Source organism: Rhineura floridana, chromosome 7 (genome assembly GCF_030035675.1).
Source record: "Rhineura floridana isolate rRhiFlo1 chromosome 7, rRhiFlo1.hap2, whole genome shotgun sequence".
In the NCBI taxonomy this organism is placed as follows: domain Eukaryota; kingdom Metazoa; phylum Chordata; class Lepidosauria; order Squamata; family Rhineuridae; genus Rhineura; species Rhineura floridana.
In genome coordinates, this window is record NC_084486.1 from 98,610,830 (window position 1) to 98,623,402 (window position 12,573).

General features: G+C 42.7%; 1 protein-coding gene across 3 annotated transcripts in view; it reads right to left on the bottom strand.

Annotated features, from left to right (window-relative positions):
- PPP1R7 (protein phosphatase 1 regulatory subunit 7) overlaps positions 1 to 12,573 on the bottom strand; it is a 29,106-nt gene that overhangs the window by 10,875 nt on the left and 5,658 nt on the right. For 2 of the 3 annotated variants that reach the window (XM_061636679.1, XM_061636678.1), the window contains exons 2-3: positions 9,358 to 9,480; positions 2,618 to 2,673 (exon numbers count right to left, since the gene is read on the bottom strand). In XM_061636679.1, coding sequence (XP_061492663.1) covers positions 2,618 to 2,650 — 33 coding nt within the window. In that variant the 5' untranslated portion in view covers positions 2,651 to 2,673; positions 9,358 to 9,480. The remainder of the gene's footprint in view (positions 1 to 2,617; positions 2,674 to 9,357; positions 9,481 to 12,573) is intronic. The other variant, XM_061636676.1, reaches the window with a different exon arrangement.

Below are 12,573 nucleotides of genomic sequence, written 5' to 3' on the forward strand. Positions count from 1 at the left end.
TCAGATTGTACTTTTTGAGTAATAGCTTCCTTCTGTGCTCACTGGGATATCCAAACACTTGGGATATTATTTTGTACCCTTTTCCTAATCTATGCATTTGTATTACATGATCTCTCACTTCTGTAGAATGCTTTTTGGTCTTCATTTTCCTTCAGATCCACAGCCTGACCAATGATCCTTCAACAGTGGGGGTTTTATCCTGACAATGTGACAGCAACTTTAATGGTTCACAGGTGGAGGCCAATGGTAAGGTAACTGTGTCCTTGATAGGGCAGTTTCTTTTATCTGTGTAAATTGGGAGTTTCCACAGCACAGGGGTTGAATACTTATGCAAGCAACATATTTCAGTTTTTTTATGTTTCTTACAAACATTTCCCAATATAAAACCAATGTCACCTTACAATAATTGATTTTGAGTTTCAGTGTTTCAAAATTAAATATCATACAGAACAAAATTACAATGTACCATTTGTAATCAGTAATATGAGAGCATTGGTCAGGGGTCTCATTACTTTTGCAAGGCACTTTATGTAGTATGTAGATTGCAAGAATGGATTACACTGGCACTATGAGTGCAGAAAAGTTGACCTATGACCAAAGCCAAGAGGCCTTCTGTTTAGAGAAAGAAATCAGCACATGAAGCCCATTTACTGTGCAGGACCTATGAGTCTTTCCTAATGAGTGGGCACCTGCACTGGAGGTATCACTTTTTTTTCCATCACAGGAACACAGGATATATAGATATGCCTTTAAAAACCTGGACTCTTTTTTCTCCTGTGGGGCAAGCCCAGCTTGTGCCCAACTTCACTATTAAAAGACAGATGCATGCACAGTGGTTTCAATGTCAGTCCAGATGTCAGGCTTGACCCCTCCCCATGGATCCTTCAGGCAGGTTGCCTGCTCGTCCTTCTCATTTTTAAAATGCCATGTGTACATTTGCATAATGTAAAAAGCCACAATCAACTTTCATTCAATCACAGAGGGAAGCCAATTAGCTCGGTACATAGTGTGATCTCATAGAACTAACTTTCTAATCCTCCGGAGAAGTTTGTATGTTTGAAGACCATATCATGAGTGCAGTTCCACAGCAACTCTCCTGTTCCAATTATGTATGCCTATATGGATTCACAGAGTTGTTGAGAAAATAAAAATCTTTCTTCAGTTAATGGGATTGTACCAATTTCAAGTGTTGTCTGACATATTATTTCCAGAATCTTGGTAATGCCCAACAACCTTCAGATTTTGCCTTGACATTTCTGCTAGACTTGTTGCCTAAGATGCACTGCTCAAGGGGCTTCTCAAACATTCATTTGAGGCTGGTCTTCTTCAAGTCCAGTGCAAGTGCCCTCTACACAGGCTGAGAGATGACACCTCTCCTTACACATGTCATCCATGGAAACAAGTCATCCAATAAAGCAACCAGTACTTTTGTTGTTCTTGTTGGCAGAGTGGAGGGAAGCCACAATAAATACCTATTATGGGAGGAAATGGTTACTGTGCTGCATTAAGATTTGCAGGATTATCCTACAAAGGCTAACATGCTATTGAAGCCTGCACTGATCACTTGAATAAACCTTTAGCACTGGGGGAGTCACTGCAACCTTAGCACAGATTTCCATGGGTTTTGATCATTTAATTCACGCATGTAAAACTTTTCAGGGATACATGTAAGGCTCATACATATCATTCCCTGTTTCCGAAGTTTGGCTTTGAGTGCCGTTGCTTATATAAATCTAGTAAATAAATAAATATACTTCTGCAAGCTCTGCCCACCCCCCTTCCTATCACATTGCTACCTTAGCCGGATTTGAAAATCCTGTGGCGAGAGTGTGAATTGTAGCAAGCTGCACAGTAGCTCTGCAACTACACACTTTTAAAGATGAACAGCCAGTGTGTGCGCTTGCCTTTCCATTTTTCAGAAGGAGCCATGCAGAGCAGGAAATATAGCCCCTCTTCGTGGTCTTCTGTAAGGAGACTCCTGAAGTGGACTTCTTTGACTGGCTGTCTAATCAAAGGTTTTCCACCACACCAACTGATTTTGAAACAGTTTGACGGTGCAGATCTTCAAAGGCAAAAAGGAGAAAGGCAGACAGCTACATCTGGTATCAACTTTCTATCAGCAAAGTGCATTGCTGCCTTTCACACTCTCTTTCCCCAATTTCTCTGCTGTTGTGATCCAGTTCTTCTATACCAAGTATTTCCCACACAATTCCTTAGATCTCAATACAGAACCATTATACATCTTTTTAAGAAATCCTGATAACTCTTGGGAACAAATGCTTGATCACCCAGGCAGGGCTGTGGAGTCGGTATGCCAAACCTTCGACTCCGACTCCTCTATTTCTCTACTGTCCGACCCTGACTCCTCTATTTTTCTACTGTCCGACTCCGACGCCACCCAAAATTGCTTCTAGTCAATCAAAATTTATTTGGAAGTCAGAGTCGGTACATTTCTACCGACTCCGACTCCACCCAAAATTGCTCCCGACTCCAACTCCACTCAAAATTGCTCCCGACTCCGACTCCACAGCCCTGCACCCAGGATTCAGAGACCTAGAGTTTTCATCTGTGGGTTCTTCCCATTTATTGTTATAAAGGTAAGCAAAACTGATATTACCTCTGCTTCTGGATCCAGGCTAATCGTCTCCATATCCACGGGTGTCTCTGCTTCAGCTGCAACAGAACAAGCACACTGCATAAGCCCATGCTGCTCATCATCTGAAAGCAAGTCTGCAATGTCAGCTCTCCCACTGGAGAAAGCATGCCTTAAGGAGAGGGGGAGCATCTACTGTGTTCAGACTTTGCTGCTGCTATGCAAACCTTGTATTAGTCCTTCTAAGCTAGTGGTCATGTTGCCAACATGAAGCGGCTATAGTGTGATATACAGTATAAAAAGGCAATATTGATTAATTAATTATTTGATTTATATCCCACCCTTCCTCCCAGTAGGAGCCCATACCGAGTCCATACAATACTGATACACTCTTGAAAAAATGTACATCAGCAACGTTACATTAACAGACCTTGTGCTTCAGCGGCTAAAGGAGGCAAGCTATGGCTGACAAATTGCTAACAGCACAATGTAATAGTGACCAGAAATGTTACATTATTCATGCACTACTGCCAATCTTTTCAGTCTTACACAGAGGAGAAACAGACGATTCCCTTTGGGTAACATGGCAAAGTTGTTGGAATGGACGAAACAAAAAGCATAAGGTTTATCTGGAGGCAACACACTGACGTGTTTGTCTAGCCACCTAAAGAATGACACCCATTCGTCCTAAGAACACAAGAAGAGCTCTGCTGGATCAGGTCAACGGTCCATCTAGTGCAGCATCTGTTCTCAGAGTGGCCAACCAGATGCCTATGGGAAGCCACAAGCAGGATGTGAGTGCAAGAGCACTTTCTCCTCCTGAGGCTTCCAGAAATTGGTATTCAGAAGCATACCGTGGAGGGAGAGCATAGTCATCATGGGTAGTAGCCGTTGATAGCTTTATCCTCTATATATTTGTCTAATCCTCTTTTAAAGGCATCCAAGTTGGTGGCCATCACTGCCACCTCTGGGAGTGAATTCCATAGTTTAACTAAGCGCTGTGTGAAGAAATACTTTCTTTTGTCTGTCCTGAATGTTCCAACATTTAGCTTCATTGGATGCCCATGGCTTTTAGTGTTATGACACAGGGAGAAATGAAAGGCAGCCAGATACACTTGCAAAGCAAACTGCTAGATCTCACTTTTTAATTAGAATATGCTGGGAGCCAGCCGTTTGAAGAAACTGCTTTGAAATGTATAAAAAACAACGGAACATTGTTCCGAAATACAGTTCTCACTCTGCATGCGTGAGTGGAGGTGGACCTCAGAGATTTGCACTGAATAATTCATACATATTTTCCATTTGGCAGGTGGGTGGATTCTGTCCTTCACCCAGGGCTGAGCAACATAAAAGCTCTCTTCAGGCGTTCAAACTTCACACAGTGAGGAGGAGAGCAAGAACAAGGGGAATAAAAGGACCTGCAGATGTATTGCAATTTGCATCAAGTGCATGAACCACTATAGTAAACAGGAGTTGCTACTATGGTTCATGTACCTGATGGAAATTGCTACACAAAACATGTCCTCAAAGATGGATGTTTCCAAAATGTATTGGGCCTCAAATAAATCTTTATCCAAGCACCTGGAGTCTCTCTCTCTCAACTGCCAGTGGTGCTTTTCTTGATTTTGTGGTCTGTTTTTGCTTTGGGAGAACAGGGACAAGCCCATTGGTCCTCGTCCCCTCTGTTGAACCCCCAGCTTCAGCAGCTTCCATGTACTGGAGGGCGAACATCTGTAATGGGGAGCCTGCTGTATTTGTGTGGGCTCCCCAAGCAATTTTGAACCCTGGAAATTCTGGGTTCTAAACTGTGCAGGAAGCCCACACAAGTAGAGTAGGCTCCCTACTGCACATGGTAGTTTCCCAACATGTGGCAGATGAGGTGATGGAGGGGGCAGGGCTAACAGGCTCATCCCATTTCTTCCTCACGCAATGGTAAAGTTGTGGACAGAGAACAACTGAGGAGGGCTATAGAAGCCACATATTCCAGTCTCAGGATTTGCTGATGTCCACTAAACAATGTATTGTCCTCCTCTTGAGCAATTCTCCTGCTCTCATAAACAACTGTGCCTGTTCTCCCTTGCTCTGTCTCAGAGGTTCCCAAACTGTGGCCTGCGAGCTTCATTCAGGTGGTCCTTGGCAGGTCTTGGATGAGCAGTGGGCACAGCAGTTATGAACAACAGGCACAGCATCTGCTCCATTGTTTTTAGAACCCCGCGATCCTCCCGAAAAGGTTAGTGGGACAGACTGGAAGTGATGGGGGAAGGAGGCACTTGAAAGCAGAAGAGAGGATTAGCAACAAAGTTAATGGGAGGCTAGAATTAAGAAGTTTAATCTTGATCCAGCAAAAATCATACATTATATTCCACAGTGTATTACAATTGCTACAACAGGCAGAACAATCATGAAAGAGGCTGTAGACAACTTTTATGCCCCCAGATTCCACACACACAATCCCACAACTTGATAAGCATTTGACTGCTGATAATATAGTCCATTCACATATAAATACAGATAATGGTCCAATTAAATAACCATTCAAATGATCAGAAGTTTCATTTGCCCAAGCTATCGATCTTCTGATATCTGACAAAAGCAAGTCTTCTGGTATTTTAGGGGTGAACAGGATGGAATACCAACTAGAAGCCAGCAGAGGAGATATTCACTGTGAGCATTTCACCATCCAGTTAGTATTGGGAAGACGTACAAAGGAGCCACACACCCACCTCGCTAATTATGAATTTAGCATACATTCATGATCAAAACTATTGTCACAATCTGTTGGGAAGTCAGTTGTCAATTTTCCTACCACATGGAAGAGGCTAGAAGAGAATTCCCTCTGTGAGCACTGCAGGCACATAGGCAAAGTACAATTACGGAGGCCCAAAATTGTCAGAATGCCAAAATTGCACGTGTAGGAGATGAAACACAGGCTGCAAATCTTCAGCCCAAATAAACTGTGCTCAAAGAAGCCGGCAGCTGTGTGAAGTGTACATGCCAGATTATAAACCCTCTGGCCAGGATTAGAAAACCAAGAGAGATCTTGACAATTAATACAGAACTAGTTCTCTGTGTAATAGTAGGCTACCTCAACATTAAGAACACAATATTAGAGCTTGTTCCAGTTTGTCTCCATTACTCCCAGTCTCATCCATTCTGGCAAAGCAAATTGTTCATGAAGCTCCTGCCAGAGTTGCAGCCAGACAAGTGCTCCCATTATGCCCAAACGGAGAGTGCTTGCTCTCCTTCCAGAGAATGGTCATGCAGTTTGAAAGAGGCTTGAGAAGATAGAGTGCCTCAAAGTGGCAGATTAAGGTCTGGAAATTATTTTTCTTTCAAAGAATCCTGAACATACATACAAAGTTACATAAGTTCTGAAACTGAATCCGACTCACAGGGCTTCGCATCCCAATTAGGAGTCTGCTCCAATAAGCCTAATGGTGCATCCAGAGCAGTGCTTAATGTAGCCCTCTTCAGATGCCCTTCAGATGTTGTTAAGACTACAATTCCCATCATCCCTGACTACTGGACATGCCGGCAGGACTGATGGGAAACGGAGTCCAACATCTGCAGAGCACCAGATCAACACCATCAACATAATTCTACCTCGAATATGTAATTGTTGTATCTGCCATAGCATTGACATGAAGACTTTTGCTCACCTGTTTCACAACTCACACGACACATAAGCCAGAAGCGGGGATCCTTTGGCCCTCCAGATGTTACAGGACTACAACTTCCATCAGCCTTGATTATTGGCCATACTAGCTGGGGTTGATGGGAGATGTAGTTCAGCAACCACTGGAAGGGCAAAGGTTCCCCACCCAAGATAAGCCATCTGAAATATGTCCCAGGAACAATAGATGTTTCATATGCAATATGTTGGAAACCAATATTGCCTTCCAAACAGAGGTCTACAAGAGTCATTCAAGTAGTCTGCAGCACATCTGTAAAAAAATTCATACAGCACCTAGCACAGCACAGTACAATTGCTACAACAGGCAGAAAAATCATTAAGTAGTCCACCAAGACCCTCTGCAATTTTCAAGTGGTCCACGGGGGAAAAAAACTTTGGAGACCATTGCAATATTGCATACCTGGACTTCTTAAGTAGTGGAGCCCAACCGATCCAGCGTCGTAAAAAAACTGAAGATGGGTAACTATAATTTGGTATTACATGAGGCCACTGCAGGAAAATGCATACTGAAAACTGTATAGTCATATAGAATAACCACTTTATCTCTGTGGATATGCACATATATCCTAACTAGGAAAAATGATAGTGGAATTTGGCAAGAAGGCACAGGACATCGCAGCAACTTCCTTGCGATGGGACAATAATATTTTGCTTCCCATGCAATAGTTCAGGGGTCGCCAACCTTTTTTTGAATCTGTCATGGGGGCATGACGTAACACAAAATTAGAGAATACAGTCTTTGCTGCTCAACATCCCCCCAACTTCATGGTTACTGTGAGAAGGCAGCTATGTCCTGCTGGTCCTGATTGTGGAGATCATGCAATATGATTTGCCACTCGCCCACAATGTGTTGCTGTCTAATAACAACAGAGAGCATTCCCCAGCACCAGCAAAAATATACAAGGTGGCCACGCTACCCCCCCACTTCACATATATACAGCCACACATGTATCTCTCCCTCTCTCACACAGACCACACATAGACCGTTCCCTGTCTCTCTCAACACATACATCTCTCTGCCCAAGTATCTCTCTCCCTTTTTCAGACCATGCATACCACACATTGCTGCATACCTCCCTCCCACACAGACCACACATACATATCCCCCCCGCTCAAGCGTATCTCTCTCAATCACACACAGAGCATACTTGAGCAAACCCCCCCATTCAGAAAAGCCCCTCTACAGGTGAAGGAAATACCTACCATTAAAAAAATAAAAAAATACACAGGGGCCACCAACCTGGTGTCTGCAAAAGCCATGGCATCGGTAGGTTGGTGATCCCTTCAACAGTGGATCACACATGTGCTCATATACACATGGAACATACAGCATATAGATATTCTTAAACCAGTCTTGTGCTTTGGACTCAGAAAGACCACTGTGGGTTTAGTTTCTTTTGTTCCTAACTTGTATCTGCAGCCCACCCAAATATCCTTCAGAAGCTGCTGCAAGTAGGGATGATGCCATTCCTGTCTTAGATAACAACTGACTGGTAATAAATGCTCCAATCTGATTTTGCCCCAAATTACACTTGACTGAAAAAAGGAGCAGATTCTTACCCCTGAGCAGTTTATTCTTGGACTTCCTAAGCTAAAAGAGAATGCCAGCAGAAAATCCGGAAACATTTTATGAGTCCAACTTGCAAGGAGCAGCGCACAGAGTCCTAAGCACCTACACTGCTTGGATGAGTAAGACAACTAAGACAGACTCTCCAACAGCTTGAACTCCAACCCTGCATTAAAGTAGAGCCCTCAAGTCATGTCAGATATGAGCAATTTTAGTACAAAGTAAGAATTTTATCAAAAATGACTGCTGGCCAATATAAGATTTCACAGTAAAAATAATACAGTGACCTAAAGACAAGAAAAAGTTATTTTTTTCATGTTCACCATAAACATCTTTTCTTTTGCATTGCAATTGCAACTCTCATTTATAACATGTTAAAAAAAATTAAAATGAAGGGACACTTAATTGCTGTTCATTTAACACTAGAACACCCAAACAGTGCTGTTTGCTTCTAAAAGACACATGCTAAAACATGTATCCCTGTAAATGTACACACACACACACACACACACACACACACAACTGAAGAGAACCATCAGAGGTCATAAGCTTGAATTTCACCTTCAATCACGGCGGTTCCTCTGTATTCAGCTCTTTTCAACCCTGTACACCCTCTGTTAGGTAAAGGTAAAGGTGTCCCCGCACTTATAGTGCAAGTCGTTTCCGACTCTTAGGGTGACGTCTTGTGACGTTTACTAGGCAGACCGTATATATGGGGTGGGATTGCCAGTTCCTTCCCTGGCCTTTCTTTACCCCCCAGCATATGCCGGGTACTCATTTTACTGACCATGGATGGATGCAAGGCTGAGTGGACCTCGACCCCTTTTACTGGAGATTTGACTTCCTCCTTCCATAGGAATCGAACTCCGGCCGTGAGCAGAGCTTCGGCTGCGTTACCGCCGCTTACTATTCTGCACCACGGAGAGTCATGTTAGGTAAGGAACTAGAATTAGCCGCCTCACATTGCAAAGAGACTCATGAAGATACTATATGAAGTGAGAAAGACAGAAACAAAAAAAATCTTGCTCACAGAAGCTAAATGGTTTTACATCCTACAATTGCCTAGAACATTTTAATTAATTTATACCCATTAGAAAATGCATTAAGTTCTCAAAATATCCAGGAACTAAAGAAGAACACTTTCTGGAACTAAAAACAATGCAGTCAATAGTTATAAATCCAAAACATACAAATGCTTTGCTAATATTGGGGAGGGAGTAGAATCTAGTGCAGCATAAAAATGAGACCTCAAAGCCTGATGGTATAGAACACTTTAATCAGGGGTGGCTAATCTGTGCCCTCCAGATGTTGTTGGACTCAAACACCCATTAGGCCCAGCCAGCATGGCCCTGGTTAGGTACGATGGGAATCCAACAATATCTAGAGAGGACCATATTAGCTGCCCCTGCTTTAACTCATCTCCAAAAATTTTGGACAAATAGGTTATGCTGTGTCTTCAATTGTATGCCAGCATGTGATATCCCTCTCTGAATAACAGTTTACCTGTCGAATTCTCACCATTCTGTTCATCCTTCAAACTCTGTTGGCTGAGATCTGTTACTATGCGAACCACTTGCTTCTTCCCTTCATCATCTCCTGACTCTTCAGACTCAATCCTCCTGTCAACTGAGAGAGAAACACACTGCAATTAAGTTTGTTTCTGAAAGAAAAAGGATGGGAGCACACAATGAGACAAACTGCTATTGGCATTAGAGGAAGTGTAGGGAACCTGTGGCCCTCTCGCTGTTGTTGTACTCCAACTCCCATCAGCCCCACCTGCATGGCCAAAGGTTAGGGATGATGGGATTTGTAGTACAACAGCGGGAGGGGCACAAGTAACCCACCCCTGTATTAGAAAGTCTAATTTGCAAAGAAAGAGGGCAACCTAATTCTGTTCATGCTTACTTAGAAGAAAGCCCCCCCCCCCTCAACTGTTTCCAGAGAAGTACTTGCTGGTATTCTATTATGGCACATAAACTTCTGTTGGCTACACACATCTGATGAAGGGGACTCTTGTTCACAAAAGTTGATTATCTTACACTAAAATGTGTTAGAAGTCTTCTTGAGTTCAACAGGATTCACTCCCAGGTAATCATCCACAGATTATTAGTGTAAGGACAGGATCCAAAGAACAATAGAACGAGTTGGAGATTACCAAGCTACTAGCTAACTTGCATCTGCACCGAGGCCAAGCTAAAAGTAATACATGTCTTGTAACTAGTCTCTATGACCCACGTTGGGGGCAAGGGAGGCATAGAATTACATAGTATATTTAGCTTACCCGAGCTTTGTTTTTATAAATTGCTACAAACTGGCCCAAACACGGATTCTTGGTCTTAAACCTTCCTGAAAGAAACTCTATCACCAGATGCCCGAGGGCCGATTTGTGGCAACTCAGTGACAAGGAAAGAGTACCCTACAACAATTCAGGTACATTTTTATACCTGCAATCTGGCTGGAGAAATTAGAATTACTTCACTAATGCATGGCATAGAAACCTCAGGACACAGACCTAAAGACTTCAGGACTGTGATTTCCTGCACAAGAAATGTGTGAGAAAAGAGTACAAATCACATGCAGATCACCATGTGCAACAACTGCACACACACCTAATTTGCCATATGCACTCAACATCAGAAAGACCCAACAGATGTACATCAACCTTCATGTAATGTATTTTAAATCCCTCAGTTTAGGGACCAGGTTGTGTGACAAAATGACTCATTTTTAAAATTTCTATATTTATTCTATATCAAGGAGCTAGTACTAGGGGTGGGAAGAAGGCAGCCTGAAATCTACTAGTACATCTCAAGTTGATTTGCAGTAGATCAGGAAGGGTTTCTAAGTTACAATTGTTTAACCACAGCAACAATAAAATAAATTTCCTTCCTAAACTGGGCTGCTGAAATAAAGATAGATAACAGGAGTGGCCTTTTCATGTGAAAGAACTGTGAGCTCACTTCAGTTCTGGTACTGAAAACAAATTCCTAGGCTCAAAATGTGCTCAGAGGCACCCTGTTCTTTCATTCTATGTCTTTTGCACCTGGCTCTTGTTGGCAGATTTTGGGGCTCAAGTAAAAAAAAAACCCCACCATGGTAGATCTACCAAGCCTGAACCTTGCCCACCCCAGATTAGAGCATCAAATAGGATGCCCTTGACTGAAATCTCAGTTTAGCCCCAGTCACAAATTTAATGGGTATCCTCCCCCCACTTTTTTTAGGCACACTATTCTCAGTCTTAACTCTCCACAAATAATATGGTGATAATTATTATCTACCTTATAGATCTGCTGTAAGGATTGCGGAAATAGTGTATGTGAATGTGAAGCAATTAGCAATGTCTGGAAAAAGTATTAGGATGCTAGGGGATAGTTTTACTTCAGCAAAAAAACCCAACACAAATTTTATCTGATATCTTTCTTCACATTGCCTGGGATTGAAATGAAGCTGCAAGTGGCAATTACCAAGGTAACATCTGCAACACAATCAAAGCACAGTATTTATACTATTTGTACCCACAAGGAACTGCAGACCACATTATGTGCAGCATGACTATTGCTCTCATTCCACAACAGAATGCAGAGAGGATCAACAGCAGGTTCTCCATGCGTAGCCAGTGCTCCATGGCACTATTTGATGGTGCACCTATGATACCTTGTATCCTTGGCCTCACACCATCAAGTGACTACTGACCTCTAGGATTAAAAGGCCAAGCATATTTTTCCATAATTCATGACCTGTCATTCTTAAATACTAACAAAGTCAGAAATTTCTCCTCAATGGTACAAATAAAACCCATCGCCATAGATGAGCCAAGAGCACATTTCTCCAAACGCTTCTTTCTGTCCCCACAAAAAGCAGTGAGATATTACTGTTTACAGTTCAATTGAGTCATACAAATTACTATTCCTATGCTATCATCACTAAAAGCCACTCACTGTACTCTTTTCAATATGAGAAGCAACTAAGTGGATACCAAGGAAAACAAAAGGTAGGGGTGTGTGTGTGTGTGTTGTGTGTGTGTGTTGTGTGTGTGTGTGTGTGTGTGTGTGTGTGAGAGAGAGAGAGAGAGAGAGAGAGAGAGAGAGAGAGAGAGAGAGAGAGAGAGAGAGAGAATGCAGTTTTATGAATCAGGAGCAGTAGCCAGTGTGGTGTAGTGGTTAGAGCATTGGACTATGACCTGGGAGACCAGGGTTCAAATCCACACACAGCCATAAAGCTCACTGGATGACCTGAGGGCAGTCAGTGACTCTCAGCCTCAGAGGAAGGCAATGGTAAACCACCTCTGAATACCGCTTACCATGAAAACCCTATATCGCCATAAGTCGGAATCGACTTGAAGGCAGTACATTTACATTTAGCAGCTTAAACTGCCAACAACACGGATTCCAGTGATCATTTAATGGTGCCACTTTAATTGCCAAAAGGAAGGGCAATTAGATGTCTCTTCTTCCAAAAGATATCCCTTAATTAAATTAATTAAAATGACATCTCATTCCAAAACATCACAATCCCACAGATAAGGATGGCAATATTGCTTCTTTCTGTGTGTCATGCTAAGACAACAGAAGCCAGGCACCGAAGCGTCCTTTGAAAAATTGAGGGTGGGGGAAGAGATGAGAGCCAGCAACCTGCAGGAAGGAAAACTGAGCGAACGCGCATTGGGCAGATGGATTCAAGGAGGTTCTACATCTGCCCTCCCCCTTTGCTTGGGATGCA